The sequence below is a fragment of the Simochromis diagramma genome, unplaced genomic scaffold, assembly GCF_900408965.1.
Source record: "Simochromis diagramma unplaced genomic scaffold, fSimDia1.1 OVJJ01000517.1, whole genome shotgun sequence".
Classification (NCBI taxonomy): Eukaryota; Metazoa; Chordata; class Actinopteri; order Cichliformes; family Cichlidae; genus Simochromis; species Simochromis diagramma.
In genome coordinates, this window is record NW_024387173.1 from 888987 (window position 1) to 914529 (window position 25543).

At 40.7% G+C, this 25543-nt stretch overlaps 1 protein-coding gene across 1 annotated transcript in view; it reads left to right on the forward strand.

Annotated features, from left to right (window-relative positions):
- igf2bp1 (insulin-like growth factor 2 mRNA binding protein 1) overlaps window positions 1-25543 on the forward strand; it is a 51804-nt gene that overhangs the window by 14666 nt on the left and 11595 nt on the right. The window contains exons 3-4 of the mRNA XM_040049246.1: window positions 21847-21895; window positions 23563-23614. Coding sequence (XP_039905180.1) covers window positions 21847-21895; window positions 23563-23614 — 101 coding nt within the window. The remainder of the gene's footprint in view (window positions 1-21846; window positions 21896-23562; window positions 23615-25543) is intronic.

The window sequence follows — 25543 nt, forward strand, 5'->3', positions numbered from 1 at the left end:
CGGGTTGTACTTTAATGTGTTTCTGCCTCTGGTGAAACGTGCTTGTTGCTTCCATCTTTAGGATCAGTTTTCCTACACATTTTGCAAAATGCAGTGCTTCCTGGGAGGTGTTTGAAGTAGCTCCCTTTTAGGTACTAAATCGTCAGTGGCTGACATGAAGCTTTCAGACATGCCCAGGCTTTTCTCGCTGATCTGCACTAGGGAGCATAAAAGCACGCTGTTGCTATAGCAGCAATATCACTATCACACTTTTATATCATGAAAAAATGTATACCGGTACTATTTTGAATGATATGATAGCCTTTCCTATGTGATGCAAATAACTGTATTAGAAAGACTGAAACAGTAAATTAGACCTGGTGTGTTTTAATTGGAACCCTGCTCATGCTGAAAGGGTTTAATTTCATTTATTTTTAGTCTAATTTGTCTAGAAAAGTTTGCAGCCACAGTGTTTTGGAAAGCAAAATAGTGATGTAGAAACTAATTTTTAAAAAACATGCTAATGATATAAAACATTCAGTTAAATTGCAGATTTTCTTTTAAGTATCACAATTTCCACAATTCATCATTTAAGCAATACATCTGTTAGATCCTGCAATTCCCATAATGCAGCTGAACAGAGTTGTCATTAAGAGGTCACAGAAGACATTTCACAGCTGTTTTCACGGGCTAGTAGTACTAGTAGCGGCATGTCAAATAATCATTATGTAAAATGGGCCTTGCCTATTTAATAAACATATCTGTAAGAACACACATGAGAGTGAGTAGTTTAGAGTCTTGTGTCTGCAGACCCTCAAGAAATTCAGTGTATAAATATTAAAATGAGAATTTAAAATGTCAAGAAAGTGAAGATCTACTGATTAATAATCAGAGGACTGGGGACAAATGCGTGTATTTGTCCCCAGTCCTCTGATTATTAATTTAATAAGATTGTTGCTAAGTGTTAAACACTTCTCAGTGTCTTGTAGTGATGGGGTTTCCCTTGGTGGTGTCGGTGGGGGAACCAATCAGAACATTTACACCACTTTTCCATAATGAAACTCGTGAGTTCCATAATTCAGGAATTATGTGATTTTGGGTTTTCTATTTTTTTTTTTTTTCTTCAACCTTTGATAGAAGATTAAACTTGACGTGTGGTCTGCTCTGTTTTTTTTTTCTCTCCTTCTTCTTCTTTTTAAATATTCTTTGGACATTTTGGCCTTTATTTGATAGTAGAGCAGTGAAGATGTGGAATACAGGCAGCAAAGGGCCACAGGTCGTACTTGAACAACTCCAGCCATGTGCAGTATAGCTGCCTGCTCACCCACTGAGCACCACGGAAGCACTGAGCTCCCATTGGTCTCCCCCTTCATCTGTAACTAATTTAAGGATTCTTAACTTTTTAAAATTGAACATTAATTTGAAAGTGTTTTTTTCTGCACTCCACTTTCTTGTATTTCCTCTTGCCACTAACCAGCCACAGTAAGTGGGTGTCCTGTCCTGTGCCTTGTTCTGAGAGGGGCCTTTTCCTGTTAAAAGGGAGTTTTTTATGGGCAGAAATCTGTGCCATCAGAAACTGAATTTGAATAAGTTAAATTTGAATTTGAATTGCTCGGACTGAATCTGAATTGTAACTTGAATAAATGCTTTTAAAAACTGAATATGAATTAGCCTAATTTGAAATTCAATTTATTGGTTTGAAAATGAATTTATTTGCTTTGAAACTGTATTTTATCCTTTAAAAGTTTAGCTCTCGAATAATTTCAGATTCACTTCTCACCATTCAGTTTCAGTTCTACAATTCAGTTTTTTGGGACTTACATCCGGTTCAAGAGTAATGAGCGCAGATTAATAGAACTACGTTTTACTAGCGGACCGAAAGTGTTACTGACGGGAATCTACAGCATCTTGAGCTGAATTAAGACTTCAGAAGTCATTCGTCATGTCGAATGACCAGCGGATAAACTCTCAGGTTGGTAATAAATGTATTACATGTACATGTATTACTGTAGCTGCCTCCACCAGTGTGTGAATGTGAGAGTGAATGAATAGTGGCATTGTAAAGCACTTTGGGTGCCTTGAAAAGCGCTATATAAATCCAATCCATTATAAGAACAAGCGTCATGTTAACAAATGATAGCTGTACGGTAACTTTTATGCTTCTTGTAGCTGTTAGCTAAAGACGCCAATTTAGCCTAGTTTGCCCTGAATTCAGCTTCGACAAACAAATATGATCGACTGTTTCTAGTAGAATTCCAAAGTTGTCATCTTGTACCCTGTCAGAGCCCTGTATGCTTGCAGAGACCCCTACAGTAGGGAAACATGCAAAACGGTGTCCAAACCTTTGTGTTTTAGCTTTATTTATGCCTTACACAGCATCCCAACTCTTTAGCTAAAGTTAAGTTAGCTAAAGTGAATAGTTTTCAGCCATTTGATTCATGTTACAGCAGCTCATGAGTGAATGAACATGGTGCAATAAAAGTATTTTAGAAGTATATGTTTCCAAATACATACATTTACTTAAATTTACTTGAGTAGGGTTAGGGATTGCCACCTCAGCATGCAGTCAAGTTCTATACTCTTGCTAATGACCTACTAATTGTATTCAGGTGTGTTGCACCAGGGACACATGGAAAAGTTGCATGACACCGGCCCTCGAGGACTGGAGTTTGAGACCCCTGTCATATGGAATATGACAGGTGTGGTTGAACTGCATGAAGACTCTGAAGTTTCTCTTCTCTTCTGGCAGGACAGGAATGTAACCTTGTCCTGTGAGCCACCGTAAGGATGTACTTAAAGTAGAACTGGACCATCACCGGCCGCAGGCTCTTCACCTTTTCAAAGACAAAGCAATCATTTAGATAAAATATTAGATATTGTTTACCTGTAAATGCACAAAGAGAATTTAGAAATGTAATTGTTGTCTGGGGTCTGGAATGTGGGGCCTCCCTGCTGCTGCGGAGTCGGGGCGGTCTGCTTCTCCCCACCGCAGGGAAAAGGGTAACACCCCCTGGATCTGGGTGCAGTTTCCCCCTCCGGGGGCAAGGGTACCTAGACCCGGTTCTTAGAGTACGCTTGGGGAGTGTGATCGTGTGTACAGTTTCTCTCTATGTCTGTCTCCACGTTGGTTGAGTGCTGAGTAATTGCATATGAGAGCATGAGGGTGGGAATGGATGTCTGTATCTGTGTGTGCCTGTATGTCTGTGTCTATATGTCAGGTTGGGTGTCAGGCGCCACCTCTCTGGGGACATCTCAGGCCCTCCAAGGTATGGAGGCCGATCTCGCCCTACCACTTCCCCTGCCAGTGGCGGACTCCCTCAGACATCGGTGCGTTGGTGGTTCTTTGTGTCCGGGGATGGGCGTCCAGGTACACACCGGCTCACTCCTTGGCGGCCGCTTATCGGGGCCTGGAGCCTGGGGCTCGCTCGGGCCACTTCGGGGGTGGGGTGCCCTCGGCCTCTCGGCCTGGGGCTCGGTCACTCTGGCGCAGCTGGCTGCCGGCGGAGCTCACGGGCACGTCACTGCAACCCCCCCGGCTTCTGCTCCGCGGCTGCTGAGTGACCCCTCATCTGGGGCTTCCTCAGCTCTTTCTGGGATGGTGGCGCAGCTGCCCCTCTGTTGGTCTTCCTTGGTCTCTTGTGTTCTGAGGGCCTCTGGATGTCTGGAGTTTTGATCTCCTCCATACCTGCTTCATGCCCTGGAGGACGGGGCTGTGGCCCCCCCACACCCTCTAGCAGATCATTACATGAAGGAACCTTTTAAAAACAAGCGCGCTCATGCTCACAGGTGTACACACGGGTGCTCACACAGATAAGAAAAAAATAAAAGAGGAAAAAAAAGAAATGTAATTATTGTCAAGAGTGAACAAGCACTGATAGTGTAATCTACAGCTGTGGCCAAACGTTTAGAGAATGAGAAGTGTTGTTTGTTTATTTACAAAGTTTGTTGTTTCAGTGATAGTTGTATATTATATCACTTCAAACAGAGGTGATCCAGTAATGCTGCACTAATGAATTAGACTAACTATTCACTTTAGCTAAAGTTATTAAGTTAGCTAAAGAGTTGGGATGCTGTGTAAGACATAAATAAAGCTAAAACACAAAGGTTTGGACACCGTTTTGCATGTTTCCCTACTGTAGGGGTCTCTGCAAGCATACAGGGCTCTGACAGGGTACAAGATGACAACTTTGGAATTCCACTAGAAACAGTCGATCATATTTGTTTGTCGAAGCTAAAACCCATGGCAAACTACGTTAAATTAGCATTTTGAGCTAACAGCTACAAGAAGCATAAAAGTTACCGTACAGCTATCATTTGTTAACATGACGCTTGTTCTTATACTTGTTTGTTCTTATAGCGGATAAACTCTCAGGTTGGTAATAAATGTATTACCAACCTGAGAGTTTATCCGCTGGTCATTCGACATGACGAATGACTTCTGAAGTCTTAATTCAGCTCAAGATGCTGTAGATTCCCGTCAGTAACACTTTCGGTCCGCTAGTAAAACGTAGTTCTATTAATCTGCGCTCAATTACTCTTGAACCGGATGTAAGTCCCAAAAAACTGAATTGTAGAACTGAAACTGAATGGTGAGAAGTGAATCTGAAATTATTCGAGAGCTAAACTTTTAAAGGATAAAATACAGTTTCAAAGCAAATAAATTCATTTTCAAACCAATAAATTGAATTTCAAATTAGGCTAATTCATATTCAGTTTTTAAAAGCATTTATTCAAGTTACAATTCAGATTCAATCCGAGCCATTAAAATTCAAATTTAACTTATTCAAATTCAGTTTCTGATGGCACAGATTTCTGCCCATAGTTCTTCCTCTCCACTGTCACTAAGTGTTTGCTTGTCAGGGGCCATGCAATTTGACTAATTCCTGGAATGTTGTAAGATGTTAAAACGTTTCACTCTTTCTGCTTCTTCACTTGATTAATTTCTGTGTGAAATTGAGCATAATTTGCAAAAGTTGTTGAAATGCTCTCTTCGGATGAATGTTCGTGCCACATAAATGCGTTGCAGGCAACTCTTTTGCCTTTGATCAGCAAAATGCGTTGACGGGCTGCTCGGTCTATATTTAGACTCAGAACAATGGTTTTTAAATTTTAGTGTTTTGTTGTTGTTTTTTTAAGTTTTTTTTTTTTTGCCTTTTAGCCTTTATTGGATAGAGACAGTGTGGATAGACAGGAAAACAGAGAGGGGGAGGGAAGATGTGCAGTAAAGGGGTGGGTGGGACTCGAACCTGGGCCTACTCTGTCTATCAATGCGACATATGTTACCCACTGAGCTAAACTAGCAACCTTTTAATGTGACTCACTGACTGTGTCCAACATGGCTTCACTATGTCTGTCTGCGACTCGAGTTTCCACTGCTGAGAATCTGCATGAGTGCTGGGTTCATCGCATTCAGAGTGAAAGGAATAAAGAGCAGGCAAAAGCCATTGTCCTTGGGAGAAGGATTGTTTGTTTTTTTTTGTTTGTTTGTTTTTTTTTTTGTGTGTGTGTAAATCGTGATTCTGTGTCGAGGTTTATGACCTATAAATTTATCCTAGGTATCCACCAATCAGCATCAGTGCAGAAATTCTGTATCAGCAACTTTTTTGTTGACTAATATCAGCAAATGGGATGACAATAACCAATCTTTTGGCCAATAATGTGCATAAATAAATGGTTAAAGACATGATGTAGAGCTGAAAACCTTTTGTGCTTGACACACTGTTACTATGACATTTGTCCCTGCCACAAACAGGAATAAATGGCTGCAAAAGGAATAAAATATCACTATCACAGTTATCATAACGATAACAAAATAACGCTGAAAACCGATAAAAACCCTGAAAACCATACATTTCACACCTGAGCCTCAACTCTCACGGCCCAGTGCCGGTCCGAGGCCCGGGGGTTGGGGACCACTGGGCTTAGGAACTCGGAGAAGCCAACATTTGGTCAAATCCACTAGTGTTTTCTGCAGTATTGCTCTAAACTGCAGCAGCAACTCGTGGCTGACAGTCAGGGGAAGTGGGAAGAGGGATTTAGTAGTAGTAGTAGTCCAGGCTTCATTGTCCAAAGGATGACTGTGGGGATTTGTGATCATCACGCTTTTGATGTGTCAACACTGTGATTTATCGAATCATCCTGTGGCTTGAGCCCTGCTGTGGACACATAAATCTGGGTGAACTCTTAACCCTGAGGGTTTCTGGACATCACTTTGTGGGAACTTGAGTATAAATGTTAGTTCAGTTTTAAATGCATTGCCTCTGAATGAACGTTAAATGAACTGAAATACATAAAGCTTTTTCCTGAGCCACATTATAGATTTTGATTGCTTTCTGTCAACTTTGCTCTTCTTTCTCCTTTTAATCTGCCGTTCTCAGAGTTAAAATAGAAGTTATGCCTGCTGGTCACATGTCTGACAGACAGGCATGCGGTGTGGCCGCGCACATGCATATGCACACTCGCACACACATGAGCTGCAGAGGGAAGAAGGAGAAGGACTGATAGAGAAAGAAAGAGGAAACCCCTCCCCCAGCAATAAAAGTGTGCTATGCCTCTCTCCCTCCTCCCTTCACTGAAGTGGGTGTGTGCAAGTCTGGGGGTGTGCCATATCACATCCACTGCACTAGCTCACGTGGTGCTGAGGCATGTGTGTATGTGGAAGGAGGTGCCACGGTTGTATGCTGTGATGTTGGGTGAGAACCTTCGAGAAGATACTGTGAGAGTTTGAAGGGTCTGCACAGGTCAGAGTCGCTGCACAGTGTCGTCTGTTATTCTGAAACTAAACCAAGCAGGCCTCAGTTCTTCTGTCAGGGTGATGGAGAGTTGCCATGTTCATGGGCACTACAAGAGCGTATTTATTGGCTCTGCATTTCAGCAGCATGTGATGGTAAAGCTTAGGGAGTCTCAGGCGAGGTGTATGAGAGATGATCTTCATTGTGTTGGTAATGAGTTAGCAGGGAAACGGCTGGCAGACTCAGACTAAGTGATGTGACGACAGCCACGGCCAGGCTCCTGCCATAAACTTTACAGTATTATGATGATGAATGTTTACCATCTTCATGTCTTTGTTCTTGACTGGACTGGCTTTCATTTTAAGACGAGAAAAAACGTTTTTTTTTTTTTTTCCTCTTAAAATTATTTTTAAATGAAAGAAATCTGTGATAATGTTATAGAAGATGTGTATGCATTTTCTAATTTGTGTTAGTTATTTCATTAGTATTTCCCTGCATATTTATTCATTTTAAAATTGTTTTAAAAATCTCACATGTTGCTTTGTTATTTTATTTTATTTTTGAGTACACTGCCTAATTAATGCAGCTGGGTTTTGTTATATTTGCAGCATGAATTTGTATTTTTACAAATCCTTTTCATTCACTTAAATCTGATGTAGCTGTTTGCTACCAGATAAGGTTTGTATGAAATCCATAATGAAGACAAGTGGTTTAAATAAAGTTGGAATGAAAGCTCCCCTCGTGTTTCACAATAATATTTTAAAAAGTGTTTCATAGTGACGATTAGGTGTCACTCTGCAAAACATTGTGTGTGCAGCAATTTTTCCTTTTTCCCCACCGTGCTCGCTAAAGCTCGGTTTACACTTTACTGTTTTACACCTGGATTTATGAAGCATGACTTAGTTTGTACACAAGAAACTTAATTACACATCTGAGCCTGGATAATATTTGCACACAAAGGGAGAGGTTATTTTGTTAAAACTGGGTGAAGAGTTTCTCTTTTATTTTCAGATTAAACTTTACTTGGCTTAAAAATTGTGATAAAAGCAAAAAACAAAAATTCAAAACAAAATATCATTAAAAACAGTTATTATAATGTTGTTATGTGTTATTATTATTATTATTTGTTATAATAATAATGATTATTATTTTTATTAAAACAACAAGGGAGTTAAATTGAAAGCTTTGGTAATATTTAAATATTTAAATTCAGTACATGTAAAGTGTTGTTAATTATCTGTCACGTTACCAGTTTAAAAAATAAAGTTGAGTCTAAGGACTGAGCTTTGATGTTGTGGGAAAACAGTTTGAAAGATTTGTTTGCACTCTGAACTCTTACTGTTGTCATGTTTGTCAGACACAATCTGCTGAGCACCACAGTCACGTCTGGGTGAGCCGTGCTGCATGCAAATGTTAACGGTGTGGGGACGCAAAACCAGGGATTTTATTCCTGTGAAAGTATGATAACGATGTGTTTTGTCATTACTATGTTTATTGCAGTACAGTTTGCAGTTGTAATATATTTATATTGATATTCTTGATTAGTTTCCCCCTTTTTTCTCCCTGAACTGCTCATTGCAGTGAGCACAGACCTAAAATTCTCATCTCAATATGAACTCAACTCCACGTTGTCAGTGTTTTGCTGGCTATGCTATAGAAACTTGTTTCACTGAGGTCTGAACAGCAGTGAGGAGCTCGATGACTCACTCGGCCCTCTGCTGTTCAAAGCTGGAAACTCAAGGAATGAAATCCAAGGCGGTGAGACAGGAGAAGTGTGTAGTTCGTGTTAGTGTATATAATATATATATGTATATAATATACACTATTTTTAAAAAAATAAATAAATAAAATATATATATATATATATTGTCTGTGTGTGTGTGGGTGGGCGGTGAACAGACGGGCCCCTTTTCTTGCTGCTTTTCTATAGGCTACTCTTGGCCCCACCCTGTTCCTCACGGATTCAAAACAAAGCAGAAGCTGACATCACTCTCTCTCTCTCACTCGCTGTCTCTCTCTCAAGACAAAGCAGGAACTCCCCTCCCTTCTTACTCCTTCTCCCCCATTTTGTTTTTGAAGCGGGGAGAGGCAGAAGCTGGGCCCTCGTCCACTTTCTGTTTGCTGTCCACGAAATAAATCCTTACAAAAATGCAAAACTTGGTAACTTGTTGTTTCTGTCTCTCTAAAATATTAACATAAGAAGAGTCAGTTTTCTGGACATATGATGGCTGTGTTGCCTTTAAGGAATGAATATGTGGAGTGTTTGTGTTTTATGTGTTTGAAGTCTTCCAGTTCTGGACCAGAATTATTGTCCTGACAAATATTCTTTAATGAACAGTAAGAAAAAGCTCTGTGTTCTCACCCAGACACAGCTGCACAAATGACTCGATAAAAGTCTGTGGAGAGAGTAAAATCTGGAAGCTTGTTGAAGTTCCTAAATGCGCAGACGCACTCTCGTTTCATTATTTTATGACAGAAGATTAATGCTGTTGAAAAAAACTGAATCCCGAAGCTCTCGCTCAAGTGCTTTACCTTCACAGCTGAAACCAGTGTAACAAATCAAACAATCATGTGTCGCTTTCACTCGTTTTTTCTGCACAATGTTTGACTGTATGTTTCCACAGTATAGAAAGCTGCAATGTTAAAAATCAGTTGATGGCATTTTTCTTTAGTTCCCTGCTGACTGTGACAGGATGAATGGGCTGGACTCTGTATTTTTGTTGAGAGACATATTATGAAGAAAGAATCTGTCTGTTTATGAAATACTAAGATCTACTCTTCTAAAAGATTATAACACAATTTTTCCTCAAAGTATTAATTTTTTTCCCTTCATATTCATGTGTCCCATTTTCAGCTTTCCCTGAAATTCCACCTTAAATGCTCAATTTTTTTTTTTTAAATCATAAACATTTGACAAGTTAAAATAAATATGTGAAGAGCAAAGTGAATCCTTAAATTCTAATATTCGATTGTGGTATTTGTTATCTCTGGTTCACAGAAGTGTGCCCTAGTTTTAGACCTTTCATTTTTTTCCTTTAAAATAATGTAAACTTGGCTTTCTTTGTAACGTCATCAGCTCATATTGTTTATTTTGTAGAGGTGAGGGGATCCAACATGAACAAAAAAACCGTACCTAAAACCAGTTTGTGAGTTGACATTAAAACTGTTTGTTTGCTGTTTGCAGGTGAAAAATAGGCAGGCCTTTTCTCTCATTTTGTTCACTTGTCTGCAGGGAATCTTGATTATTCCTTTTTCCTTCTGACTGTTTTGCAACACATTTGTTATAAAACGTAAAGAAACTGGAAACAGTAAAAATGTTTCCCTGTTACTTTTTTTTTTTCAAGAAATAAAGCTACCAAAAATCAGAAAAATGTAGTAATTGGATTTAGATGGTAACATTCTTCTTGATTCTTTAACCAAGATTTTTGTTGGAGTTAAATGTCTTTAATTGGTCCAAGAACTACTGTTCAAATCTTTCAATATTTTCCCGACCGTCTCCTGTCATTAAAATACATGTTATGAGCAACAGCCTGCCGTTATCAAGTTAACATGGCGGTTCTCGATTGAGTTCAATTCCATTTCACTCATATATCACAACTACAGTCACCTCAAGGCGCTTTATATTGTAAAGACCCTACAGTAACAGAGAAAACTCGCCATGTTACAGTAATTTAATATTGTCATTTTATTGAGTTGTTCCTCGTGTTCAAATTAAACCCGAGAACGTGGCTCTACGTGACATTAATCCGTTTTCAGCCGCATCACAACTTTGTCGGTTGAGCTACGAAAAAATACAAAAAATGTAGAGATGCGGTCATACAGCGGCTCGTTCTTTTAAGTGTTAAACTCGAAGCGTTCATTCGGGACCTTAAAAAAAACCCTCTACAACCTTTACTCGGGTTGGAGTTTAATCGTTGCTGTCGGCTGCAAAAAGCAAACAGAAGCCGACACTTTTTGTTTCTCCAATCCTCGCGGCCACACAAACCCGCACAACAACCCCCAAACGTGTCCGCTATATCAGCCGCGAGCACTCGTGGCACACATCCTATAGAAGGCTGTTAGCCCCCTCCTCCCTCTCGCCGCTGGAGTAACTTCAGAGTAGTTTTTAAGCACTTTGTGAATGGACATGCGCGTTCCCCACTACACAGGCTGCGCGTGGAGGGGAAGCAGAGCGTTCGCGCGCGCTCACAGTGAATCCCTATGTTCAGGTGATTAAGACGAGATCGGTGTCTGCACGCACTCCCGGCCTGCATATTAGTTCCCGTAAACATTTCGTGGCGGACTTATCTCTGACAGTATGCGGAGACTGAGAGTATGGCACCTCGCGGAGGGATGTGTTAAAGGGGTGAACCGTACTCTGTTGTTGGGAACACCACAGCCGTGTTTTAAATATTACTCAACTGTACAGCTTATAACAGGATTATCAATCAACTGTTATGGCGGTAGCTGAGAGATAAAACAGACGTATGAAGAAGCCCACAACCCAACACATCGCCTGCATGATCCCATGTTCATGTAATGGCGTATGTGGGCTCCTCGCCCTCCTCCTCTCATGTGCTGTATGTGCTCTCCGCTGTCATGTGACTGCACATTCATTGTAGTAAATGGGCGTTGCCTGGTCAACATGGCCGATGACTGGTTCTCACATGTATGCAGTCTATAGTATTGTTTGTGTGAGGGGGGGATACAAGGAAGGAATATGCTTTTCTATTGAAGCCGCAAACCTGGCTTTCTAACACCTGTGTTTATGCTGGATACAATTTCAGGGCGGACCGTAAAGCTCTCTACCTCGACAACAACGCCAACGTGTGTTTTGTCTCCACGTCGCGGGTTATCCGTGGAGACTTTATTACAATCAGCAGGAATGGCGCACAAACATGTGACCTTACAATCTGAACATGAGGAGCACCTCCGTCTCCGGCCTCGTCTCCCGTTTATCAATAGGTGACCGCTTTCTGATAAACTGTGCAACAGTGTAACACGCGAGGATCACTCCCTGATCCCGCCTGTATCACTGCGCAGACTGCATTTCCTACTATAGGTTAACGCCACTGCTTTGCCGTGGGGCCGCAGTTCCTCCGCCTGGTACAATGGTTATATGACACGGCTATAGGAACACAAAATGGCGAGAAGAGGAGGAGGGGCGGAGGCGCAGAGGGGAGAGCTGGTGGAGGTGCTGAAACACCAACAGCTCATGTGATTATTATTAATAATATAATTTTAAATACAAAACCAAGGTTTAGACGAATGTTAAACGCAGGGATTATTTGAAGCGTAACGGGCTAACTCGTTTTCACAGAGGCTGAATCACACCTATATAAACGGCACACGTTGAATATTAAATAATTTAAAAAGTCTGATTTGGTAAGTTTGTCCACGGTAACAATGTCACAGGCCTAACCCTGAGATGGCCCACCTAAACAGCGAGGCGCAATTCAACTTCTCAAAATGGAGACCCTCGCCTCTCCAAAATGGAGACCTACCGCACGAGCAGCGGGCGGGGTCAGAGTGGCGAACAGAGCCTGAACTTTGACCCGTAGCCTACTGCTACACCCTCCCCCCTTTTTAACCTAAAGGAATTCCCAAACTGAGGCCTCTCTCGCCAACATTACAGCCACGTTAAATTCAAAGTTCTCACAGGCAGTGAATCAGTGGTTTTTCAGTTTTCTCTCTTTTATTCTGTTCTTGTCTCATGAGTGTGTGAAAAATGTAAAACGGAATAAAGAAATAAAAGTAAGAAATAAATGTTTTGGGGTTTTTTTTGGTTAAAGGTTATTTTCAGTTTTCAGCAAAGTTTTTGCATATTAATTAACTAAAGTTAATAACTCTGTTATTATAAGTCGGGGATATTTACGAGTAACACACACATATTGTGCACCTTCGCATGTAGCTGTTGCACCGTCTGCTTCCTCCACAAAGCTCGCGCTGGAATTAGATTTAAGTTGTGGAACTGGGTGTTGATGGACCAATGAGAGTGCTGTCGGTGAGGGAAACAGCTTTTCCCCTGCAAATCCAGGCAAATCCAGAAATGGTGACAGTTATGTTCTCAGACCTGGACAGTTCTCCAGGTCTGTGTTTAATTTTGCACAATATTGTTTGTTTTTTATTTATTAGAAAAAAATGCTGACTTGGTATTTTAGAGAAGAGAAGTTCACAGACGTAACAGACTGGCTCAGACTGGATTCAGCTTCCAAATATGCTGAAGATGGGGAGTGGTACTCATCATGGGTTTGCTTACTTATTTTGAAAACAAAATCAGTAACTAACTTATTGTTTACACACCGTTAAATTGCCAGACATCATGAACCCATTGAGAGCATGTGGTTTTCTGCCTTCTGTAATTCCACGTGGATTTACTCTTTAGGAGATGTTCCCTTCTTTTCTTTTACAGTTCTTTTCCACACCTGTGCATTAACACATATTTCCAGCTGGTAGGTGACGATCCTTTCCACTGACTGATATGCTTCACTTGTCTCTTCTATCTAGCACGGACAGGCTACGGCTTTATTCTCCTTACATTGCACCACCCCCCCCTCCCACCCTACCGTTCTTTTCCTCCCTCTCCCCTATTCCCACCACCTCTTGCTCAGTTTCCTCCTTCCTCCTCAGGTTTGTACTGTCTATTTAAAGCTCTCATGCATCTAAAGTTACTTCTACTGAAACTGTCACTCCGGCCTGCAGCTCTGGGGAAAACTCCAGGGCATGGAGGAAGGAGGAAACATACAGAGATGTAGAAAGGAGTGGGAATATGTATGGAAGAAAAGGATGAGACACACCTGGGCCTGGTTTTCCACACCCACAGTGAAGCAAAGGAGATTTACCGGAGAGCAGATTTTCATTCTACTGGCTTTGGCATATCGCTCGAAAAGTTCTGGAAAAATATGAAGGCTCTTCAAACGGAAGCACCACTTGTTTGCTTAATAAATAATAATAATAATAATAATGGATTGGATTTATATAGCGCTTTTCAAGGCACCCAAAGCACTTTACAATACCACTATTCATTCACTCTCACATTCATACACTGGTGGAGGCAAGCTACAGTTGTAGCCACAGCTGCCCTGGGGCAGACTGACAGAAGCGAGGCTGCCATATCGCGCCATCGGCCCCTCTGGCCAACACCAGTAGGCAAGTAGGGTAAAGTGTCTTGCCCAGGGACACAACGACCAGGACAGAGAGCCCAGGGATCGAACCGGCGACCTTCCGGTTACAGATGCGCTTCCCAACCCCCTGAGCCACGGTCGCCCAAGACTGAAAATAGCCCACTGTGACTGTTTTCTCATTGCAGTCTGTGAGGTCATTGTGTTTAAGTGAATTTATGATGAACCAGATTTTTAAATTCAAAGGCCGATCCACCTTTTCTTTATCTCACCTGACCATCGATGGTCATTCCGCGTCTATTTAACCTGCCAGCTCAGCGCTTTGAGGAGCACTGTCTTTGAAGGGTAACCGGGCAGAGAAAGGATGGTCTCCATCTAACTGACGGATGTACAGGTGGGACCGGACGATGGGTCTTTGGCCGGTGACAACGTTGGTGGGCAGATTGGGCCATGGTGTTTGGTTGCCATCATCCTCTCACTCCTCACTGTTAGCGATAAAATATTCATCCACGATTTTAAGCCGGCCAGATAGCTCTTATAAAATATTAACCCCCTGCACTTCTGTGCCCTTGTGCCAGCAACCAGCTTTGCTTCTTGCTAGGAGATATTTGAGTGTTGTAAGGGTTTTGTAATGGAAGCAGTTAATAACTTCTCTCTATACAATGGTCTCAAATTGTGTTCATGGGCTTTGCCAATCAGTGGTTACACACCTAGCCAAAAAATAAATTCAGTCACATATTAAAGAGATTTATTTTGTACAATAAGGCTACAGCTAGTTAGCTTAATTACAGTATATCTCTGTAGGGTTGCCAACTCCCTGAAAAATAAATAAGGGACACCTCGTGGCCAGGGCCGGGCAACCCAGTTGTCTTCACCCTTCCCAGTGTGGTAGCTCTTTTTTTTTTTTTTTTTTTGTGTGTGAAATTATTTTTTAAGCATTTGACTTGAATTTGATTTAAGCAGATGCATATTCTTTGTGATATGACCATATGGGAAACAAATGATCATTTAGCCATTTATTTTTAGCTCAAAATGACAACATTAACACAGTAAAACAGGTCTCTTTCTTAAACAGAAGCCTGTCATGCTTAACTTTTGAGAATATAAGTAAATCTTTCTTTAAAAGAACTCTGTCCTGCTTAACTTCAAATTATATAAATTAATAGAAAGCAATAGAACGAAAAATATTCTTGTAACAGTGCACATATAGTGCATTTAGTACAATTGGCTTCAGTTGAGGTATTATTTCAGCTTTTCTAATGCTAATCAGCTGCTCCTGTTTGTAAACCCACTTGTTCCCATGATTACGCATCTTAACTCATCATCATTATTCATCTATGTATTACTTTTATGTATTAGTCATCTATTTGTTGTAATCATCTATCCTTGCAGTTGTTTATTACACAAAATAAATTATATTATCACACTTCTGGCCACATAGCGCTGATATTCACTGCACATGCCCATATTAACCTTAACTAGAGGGTTTAAAAAAACAAACCAGTGTTTACATACCATATCTGCTTCTGCCGTGGCCTGGTGGACAAGAAATTGGTTAAGGGTTCCCCGAGCTTTCACGCCCCTCACGTTCTTCATGTGCCCACCACTAGAAGCATGCCTATGGAAAAAGTGCGCTGTATAGGTGTTATCGTGCACTTTTCCAGCCAGGTGTTTTCCTTTTCCCATTCCTCCCTGTACTTTTGCAGCCTTTTTTTCCTTTCTCTGAGCGAACAAACATTGCTGCTATAATGCTGGGCTCACACTGTGCGATTTTTGGCCCATTTTGAGACAATTTTTGAGTCGTGCGACCGATTTGGTGATCGGCCCGATTTTGGCCTTCATCGTGCATCGTGTAGTATACGTGGGGTAACGAGAAGCGATTAACACCTCACGACCAGCTCCCGATCATCAATCACGCGCAAACACGTAAACGTCGGTGAAAAAGATGGAGCAGCACGGCTGTGCAGCCTGTGATCTGGACACAAGCGATGGAGGCACAACTTGTAGAACTTTGGAAAGCTCATCCGAGCCTTTTCGATGTGGCATCACAAAATTATCACGACCACAACAACCGTGAAAATAGTTGGATTTACATTGCTGCTCAATCACAGCTGCCTGATCAATGTTGATCATTAGCAATTTAGCAAAGTTGATGGTGGTGGTATGCGTGTCTGTGTGAGTGAAAGACAGAGAGAGCGACAGAATTTCTGTTATAACCTTCATTTTATGGACGCACAGTGTGAGCACTCGGGTCGCATCAGAGCATCGGGCGGTATAGTGTGAGACCTGCATCGTGACCCAACTTCTAACCCCTGCGAGTCAATCGTGCAGTTTGAGCAGGAGCTGAATAACGTGACTGAAAAAATCGCACAGTGTCTGCCCAGCTTTAGGTGTACTGTCGTCCGAGACTTGCACCGCAGTGTCGGCGTTTGTTTCCCTGTTGGCCATGCTTCTTGTTGTGGTCATCTGTTGTCTTCCGGTATTTTCTCCGCAAGCGACTTTTTCTCGACCAATGAGATGAGCGGTAATCTGAATTGTCATACTTGAATTGTCATAAGTGTGCTGTCAGCTCATTGGTCACAAAGCAGGAGAGGGGCTGGGAATTATGTTTTCAAACAAAGCGTTAATTCCATTAAAAGTTATAGACTACTTTTAATTCTCACTGTATTACGGGACAAAGTGCGTCCCTTATTAGCTCAATACGGAACGTGTACTTTTGTTTCTAAATACGGGACGATTCCGTTTTTAAGGGACGGTTGGCAACCCTAGATTATCTCTGTCTGGAAAAAGAGTCGCGCTTGTTTAGACCCACAAAAAAAATAAATGTTCAGTTCTGTGAAAGTTAGCCACCGCGGTCGCTAATAATGAAAGGTACAAACAAAGCAGTGAGTGTCGTTATTGGCTAAATAAAGTGCAAAGATGTTCCAGTTTGTATAATTTAGCTGTTTTTATTTTAAACCACAATAATTTTCCAGGTTTTCGTTTCTGACTATTTCTCACATTCATTTCCTTTAACACTTTTGAAATTGTAAGATTTTTGATTATCATTTTAAGTTAGACTTGAAATTAAATACATGAATGCATGAGTTTTAAGGTTTCAATTTTAAAAAATGTGAATTAAAATGGCAAATAGAAAGATTCAGAAGCATTTCTTTTAGGGGAACTTTTGGCACTTGCGATCTCCATTTGGAAATTCCCAAAAAGAAAAAGTGGAATTGTTGGCTGCTGTTAAACCTAAAAATGTATGTTGTGTTAGTGCTAGAGAAGAGAACTGTGGCTGTTTGATGTCTCATCCAGATGACAGACATTTAAAGTTGTTTGTGAGCTGCAATTGAAAAGTGTTTAGGAAATTTCTTGTGGTGAAGTGAAACTTGTGGCCACAGGTGTTAATGCAGTCACCTTTCTCACTCATTATGGGTTAACAGACCTCTCTGCTGGAGGTTTCTTCTTTTAACAGGTTTCTTCCTGTTAAAAGGGAGTTTTTCCTTCCCACTGTTGCCAAAGTGCGACAGTGGGACAAAGGGGCTCATAGCTTGCTAGAAGCTTCTTTAAGCCATACTCGCGTCTTTTGATTTGTTTATTGAGCCTGTTCGGCTCATTTGTGGTTTAGTGGTTTAGTAGAGTGATTGTAGGTGAGGTCACTCTGCAGAAAGCAGTTAATGCTCAATAATAAAAATGCAGATAAAAGACTTTGAGATGTATTGATGAGCACTTGTAGAGTAGTTGGGACCATTTGTATGCATTTAGTTTTCCTATTACTGGGAGTATTTGTTTGACTGAGGTCAGTCCAGCTGCATCATCTTAGTATTTATTGGACTCATTCTAAGGTTTGTTATCTGCAGACTTTAACCAAACTTTGTTTGATTTGATTTGACAAGAAACCATTCTGAACCCACATGCTGAAAATCTTCTGTCTTTGACCATGTATCCTTTCTTTTTACACTTAAGACTCTCCAAATATGTCTCATTAATATAAATGCTTATTCAGTAAGTAAAAATAGTAGCATTTGTCATCTGGGTTTTATTTGCTCTGCTGGAAGAGTTGGCAGTGAAACCTGTCAAACATGTTTTTGTGTCACTGAAAAGTCCCACTGGGAGCAGTAAAACACTGTTGAAACACATGCATGCACACATCACAGCCCTGACTGTGGGTGACTTTACACTTTGTGGCTTTGAATGCTGCCATGTTAGATTGTGTGTGTTATTACATGTATGTGCGTTTTGTGCTACTCGACTGCTGGGGACAGTTTTCATTGATTTTTCAGCTCTGAGCCTCTTTCTTTCATAAATGAAATGAAAGGAAACACTGCTGCTTGCAGTGCCATTACACACAGCGTCTCTAAAGTTCATTAAGCATAACTAAAACCACTTGGATGATTTCTGATGTTAACAGGAAATGCTTTGCCTTATTCATAGAGGGTAAAACAGTCAATAAAGTTATTCGTGGTTAACTCATGGTCTACAGTGCTGGGTGAACACTGTCCTTTGACGTCTAACAGCAAGATAAATCTAACGCTAAAATTAAAAGTAAAATAAAAAAAACCAAACCTGTACATTCTGAAATGGAAATTTTGAAATACCCATTTCCAAATTTGTCGATTAAACTATAACAATGAATGGATGTTTCATTGTGGCACAAGCGTCTCCCTAAGCAAAACAAACTAAAAGTAGACTGAATTATTACAAAAATGCATTTTTGTTTAAGTAACGTTTTCCTCTTAAAACATTTTCATGTGTCTCATGAAGTATGAGTGTAATGCTAGAAATACTACATGTATACGTCAGAGACTAAAAATGTGGTTTTAGAGATGTGAAATGTTGGCGAGGTCCTAGTTTGAAGAGGGAGAAGGCCCAGTCTCCTCTGCTGTCGTCTGCTTCTTGGTACCAGAAGTATCTGATCAACTGACTGTAACGATCTATTAGCAGGACGCCAGTTAAGAGTTCAGAAAGGTAAGAAGGTCCCAATCTAGTTAGTGAGTAAAGCAGTAGTAAAGATACTTTTGTGACGACTAGTTTGCCCTTTGTAGCCTTGTAACCAGCAGCATACTTCTCACATCATCAGTGAAGCTCTGAACAGGCGTTGGAACTATTTTGTGTATAGCTGCCTTGATGGTGGACACGATGACATTTGGGGGACATAGAAGGATCCAAGAACGGGATTGTTATTGAGTTCCTGTTGTACTTTTTGCTGTGAAAGTGTAGGACGTCACGTTTACACCCACAGACCTGCCTCACTGTGGTATTGGAGGCTAATCTGAAGAGCTCTGACCCTCGGCCTTTGACCCCCCCCTCCTAGAGCAAAGACCTTTTCCTCTCTCCTCTCCTCCACCACCTCCTTGAGGACCTCACTTTTCATTTTTTTTGGCTTCTTTCCTTTCTTCTTGTCTTTCTCTTTGCTCCATTGTCCTGCTGGGGACTGGAGCAGAGCTTGGATTTAATGCCTTCACAGCTGAGGGAACCTCATCACCTTCAGGTTTTATATTCAACCTTGGGCATTTTCAAGCTGCATTGACAATGGGTTTCCATCTTTGCGCATCAACGCGGACTCGGGGGGGGGGAACGTCTCAAAGCAGATTTCTTTCTTGTTTCGTTAATTTATGTTTATTTTAAGCTGTGCAGTTTGACACTTAAATTAGTCTTGTGCACTTAAAATTGCCTTTACTTTGTATTTTATGCATATATCTGTAGCTAACAACAGTCTAGTTCAGCATTATTGTTTTCACTACTTTGCCTAATGACAAAACATATATTATAAAAATAACATCTTAATTTTGTGAAGCAGCTGAACAGATATGTCAAAGGCAGGCAAACCCACATGTAAGTAAAAAAGGTGATACTTAAAACTGAAAAGAAATAACAGATGAGCGATGTAGCACATAAGTAAATGTGACGCATTTTGTTGTGCTGTCCATCCGCCCACCCATCCATCTTCTTTTCCCGCCCATTCTTAACTTGTTGCCATGGTTTCAGCCAATGGTGTAGGCTGTTGGTTGGCAGGTGGTGACGCCAGAGGTCAAACAGGTTCAGTGGCCGTGGCCTGATGGGGGGTTGGGATATATTTGTCTGTGGGGGTGATGGGTTGGAATGACAACGGGAAGGATAATGAGGGGCTAATGTGTTGATAAAGTTGAACTTTGGTGGTATTTAAACATGTAACATTTGGACAGGTCTGTCCAAAAAAAAAAAAAAGTATTTATTTGGCCTGGAGATGGTGACGTAGCTGATAGCCAAGCACTCATCGAGGATCAAAAGGGTTTTTTCTTTCTTTTTTGGTGAGGTGGGGGAATGGAGTATGGATGGAGGATGTCAGGTATTCTATATGTACAAAAGGCTATTCATCTGTGCTCCAGCCTCCTGGGGGGTTAGGCTGGCGTTTAGTATGGGGGTTGGCCGTTTTAAAGCTATTGATGCTCAGTTGGGTGGGGTGCATGGTTCTTAAAGACGGTAAAGATAGAAGAATGATTGGCTAAAGGTTTTTGAGTTACTTAGCCAAATAAAATAACCATTCTAACATTAAAAGATGCCACTAGCATGATTCTTCAATATAAACGGCTTCATTAAAAGTGATAGATGTAGCAGATAGAGTAGTCTTGAGTAAGGATGAAAATGAGGAACCATCACAGAGGGGGAAGGTTCATGCCTGTGGAAATCTATCCACTGGTGAACTGGTTAAAGAAGAGATGTGGGCAGGAAAACCAGATCTGTTCACACATTTTTAAAAAAGCTGATACAAATGGGTTTATTAGAGGGGAAAATGTGTCGGACTATGGTTCTCTCATTGTGTGTGGGTGGTGTGGCTACTCTTCAGGTCGAGGTGATATAGGACAGATCTATATGAGAAATGCAGAGAATTTCCTAACTGGCTACCTCAAGTCTGACATGTTCAGATAGAGACGATTTAAAAAGCTTTGTTTTGAAAATAGCATGTAGGTGAGTTTGGCAGAGTCAATATTGAGTCATTGATGAAAAACTAAACCGTTGCAGAATGGAATTTCAAACCTTCACTGTAATTAGTATTTCAGTTAAATTGCCATGTTTATTAGCTGCAAACTTGCTTTAATCACTGGAGATGGTGTTTCTTTAGTTTTACCAACGCTGTCTCCTTCTGGTTTAATTTTCCACTGTTGTAAAATATGGTTGGCAGTAGTTTCAAAATACTTGGTTTGTCTTATTGTGAAGCTCCATCCACTGATGTGTGGATGAGACATTGATGCAGACTTGGAATCATTTTGGCTGGTCTGTTATTCCTGGGAAGGTTCACCACTGTTCCAAGTTGTCTCTACTTGTGGATGGTGGCTGTCATCATAGTTCGCTGGAGTCCCACAGGCCTTAGAAATGGCTTTGTTTCTCCGCTGTTCTTGGGTTTCTTTAAATGATAGAAAATCATTTAAGAGCTGCGTGTGTGTCTGTGTGTGTGTGTGTGTGTGCATTTTACCCCACTTTGGGTGCCACAAATGTCGTGAACTGAACACTGTCAGTCAGTCTGTACACACCTCCATCCATTTTCTTAACCACTCAGCTGGTTTAGGCTCATTTTTGTCGTAGGGCAGGAGGCAGGGTACACCCTGGACAGGTCGCCAGTCTGTTGTAGGTCACCACAGTGTTGTAGAGAAACCTAACTGTTCGCTGCTAGAACAGCAAATGTGCATCTTTAGATCTGTAGCTCACAGGGCTTGTTTCTAAGTGATATAAACGTCTTCATCTGAACTAATAATAGCAAAGAAGGTTGGTGCACTGTTTTGGTTTAGTGTTGGACCAAAAGGCTATCTTGCTTTCATCACCTGTTTGTCACTCAGGACACGTTCTGGCTTCATTCAGCAGCTGCTTCTTCCTGTCACTCTCTTGTATCTCTGAGTCACACACACACACACACACACACACACACACACACACACACACACACACACACACACACACACACACACACACACACACACACTTCAAACATAAGCATTATTTCATTCTCTTGAAACTTTTAAAAGCTTCTTTCTGTTTGCAAAGCGTTAATATTTCCTTAAATCTTCTTCTCTCCACAGAACCAGGAAACTCCAGATTAGAAACATTCCACCTCACCTGCAGTGGGAGGTTAGTTCCCATTTCCTTTATTTTTTTTAAGGTTATAACGTACAAATTTTATGGCTGACACTTCAGATGGCCACATCACATTACAAATACGTTGCTTGCATATGTGTAAACTGTTGCCCAGGTAAAAGTGAAACAGTGTGTGCAAAATGGCCACTACTTTCTCTCCCATCCAAGATGGGTTTTCCAGGTCTGTCTGGCAAAAAAAAAAAAAAAATTTGAAACAGGAGTCGTAGGTTCGAGTCCCGACTGGGGCATCTGTATGAAGTAAGATTCCTAGGCTAGACTAACCCCATGCTAACCAAGCCTACCTCAGACATGCCCGGATTAACAATGTCTGTGTCAGGTGACCCTGATGAGAAGTGGGCTACTGGAGCAAGAAGGCATCGGTGGGAAAGAGACAAAAATAGGGCACTGTTGGAATGCTACATGAATAGGATGAGCTAGGCGAGTGGCTCCTGGAGATCCCAGGAACAACATCTAAGATCTCTGTGCAGAAGAGCGCAGTCGTAGGAACAGCTAAGATACTGTGCCGAACCCTCAGGCTCCCAGACCTCTGGTAGAGACTTGAAGCATATATATGTGTGTATATGTAATGCAAACAGAAATGGAATGGAAAGAAGAGTGCAGAAGGCACTTTTAGGGCAAAACTACAGACTTTTCTTCCCCTGTTAGGCTTTAAATCTGTTGATTCATCAAACATGACTGACTACAGAAGAATGGAAAGTGGAAGGATCACTGTTCCCTACATTTGGTGTGTAGCTCTGTGCACTTTCATTGTTTTTGTGAGGGCGTGGCACACCCGTCTGCCTCTTCTGGCAAGCGAGCGCCTGTGGGAGTGGCTCCGTGTGTGCATGTGCGTATGTGTGCGTGAATACGAGCCAGACTTCTGCCTTTGTCCATGTGAGGGCAACGTCTCAATGCAAAGTTGACTGAAACGTGCTTTAAATCAACCTTAATAAACATCCAGAATTTACAGGCGTGCATGATTTAACCTTAGAATCACAGTTTTTGGGGTCAGGCATTTACGACATCATCATCTATGTATGAATGTAAAATAATGAAAGTTCAGTAAGTATGTTGAGTTTAATAGTTTTCTGTTAATACATTTAAGTTGAAAAATTTCAAAGGGAAAAAAAAACAATTCAGCTTTATCCTGGTAAATTTAGAGCTTTAAGTTTGTGTAAATATGCGAATGTCTGTCTTTGGGGTGGAGTTGGGGAATCATGATGACTCGTTTGCTTTAAAATCTCCTCAATTATTACTGGTGTGATCTCAGGTTATATTTACATGTTTAACATTTGTAGCTGATTGTCCAGCAGCCTCATTTTATTTCTCTCTCAATCTTTTTCTGCTAAATTTATCTTGATTTTTCACAGAAATTAAAACAAAGTCATTTTGTTGTCAAAGAGTGACCAGCTGAGTGGTGTTATTCTTCGTTTATTGTGTCTTTTGCTCCTGAGCTTGCAGACCTGTCAACAAACACATAAATGATGAAATATCTTATTTAAGTGAATGCCTGTCTTATATTACTCTAAACATATGTTTGTGAAATAATCATTTGTGCTAACAAAAAGATCTTTTGAATTGAATGACATTGTCTAGGATTTCCTTAAAATGGTTTTGTGCTGGGATTTTATAGTGTTCCCTTCTCTCCGTCTCTCCATCAGGTGCTGGATGGACTCTTGGGCCAGTGTGGAACCGTAGAAAACTGTGAACAAGGTGAGATCTCAATAAACTTGAAGCACATTTTATTTTAGTACTTGTTACTTATGGTTTTTATCTCCCACGTGTGTCATTATATAAAAATATCTGGCAGTTAAACTTCTCCTTTTGCGCTATTGTTGGACAGCATAATGCTTTGCTGACACCTAGTGGCAGCACATTGGTAACTGCAGCTCAGCTGAGCGAGTTTGTGGTGAAAGTGAACCACCAAAAACCTTTTGGCAAAGAGGTTTCTGCAGCGTATTTGCAGGTTTGATTTGGCACAGTTCTTTGACCTGGTGTTAAATCAGAGTTTAGACTTTACAGTCGCTCCTAATCTCAACCAATGATGTAAGGTGAATGTGTTCAACACTGCACCGTGGATTCACAAGATACTTTCGCTTGGCCCTCATCTTAAACCCACTGGTTCAGTTACATTTATTTTATATTTTCACCATAAATTATTCAAATGAATAATTACTATTATCTTTGAAGATTTTTACTAGAGCTCAGGGCGTTCCTATCAATGATCCAATGCTCAAAAGATATTTGATTAATTCAGATTGTCGCATTTTACATGATAGCGTTCAGTGTTGTGGCGTGAAAACCAGTGATTTGATCAAAGTGGTAGGTTATTGTTAATGATCTCTTGATTATTGTAATTAATAAAGTCTTTGCTTCAATTGTTTAAAAAGTGGGCAAAGAGAAAAGCTTTTTTTTTTTTTAATGATGATGATGTAGAAGTCCAGTTAACACTTTCCACACAGATTAAACCCCTGCATCATCACTTTTTGAATTCTCAAGCACACTACCAATATATTATTATTATTATTATTATTATTATTATTATTAAAAGCCATCAGTTCTTGGACATTAGTGCTAACAAGTAGATCTAGCAGGAATGTCACTGTTGAGGTACTCTATGGGACAGAAGTAGAAAATGCTGGCAGTATCATATAACCGACTGGCTAACTGTGGATATTAATCACTGATTCAATTTGAGCCTGGACCAGACAGCATGCTATTGATCCATAAACCTTAGAGTATGTGGTGCATGGAAAAAGCACAGCAACTCTTTCTGCATTAGCTGTTGGTAACATATATTCTGATCTTCACCTACAGTACCTTATAGTTACAGCCATATTATGAAAACATTAACCTATGTGTTAGTGATGCACAGTTACGCCTGTACTCACTGCAGACACTTTTTTTGGATGCTTGTTTTTTCCACGATTTAAGATGAGATACTCGAGTTATTCCAAAAGTTCAGAAATGACTGCGGGTGCCAATATTCATGCTTTAGAAAGCATATCTAGGATTGAGTCATTCAGTTAGAGTACACAAAAAGGCTTCTTGTCTTCTAAACCATTTTGGTGTTGTTTTTAAAGAGAACTGTAACTCTCTGTGATGTGCTTTTTAAATGTAGTAGCAAAACACAAAGAACCTTCCTGTAGCTGTCAGATGAGCAGAGATGGTGTATGACCGTGATGATTAAGGGGGTGGTTTTCTTTCTATGTGTTACATGAGCTAGTACATGAAGTGGATACTTTGTTCTATTTGGTTCAGTTTTATTTAATTATACAGCACCAAATCACCACAACAGTTGTCTCAAGGTGCCCTATATTGTAAGGTAGACCCTACAATAATGCATAATGAGAAAAACCCAACAATCAGATGACCCCCTTGGAGTAAGCGCTTTGGCGACAGTAGGAAGGAAAAACTTCCTTTTAACAGGAAGAAACCTCCGGCAGAACCAGGCTCAGGGAGGGGCGGCCAGAGAGAGCCAGAGATTAATAACAAGTGTGATTCAGTGCAGAGAGGTCTATTAACATATAGTGTTAATACTAAACCTGTTGCAGCATAACTAAGGGAGGATTCAGGGTCACCTGATCCAACTATATGCTTTAGCAAAAAGGAAAGTTTGAAGCCTAATCTTGAAAGTAGAGA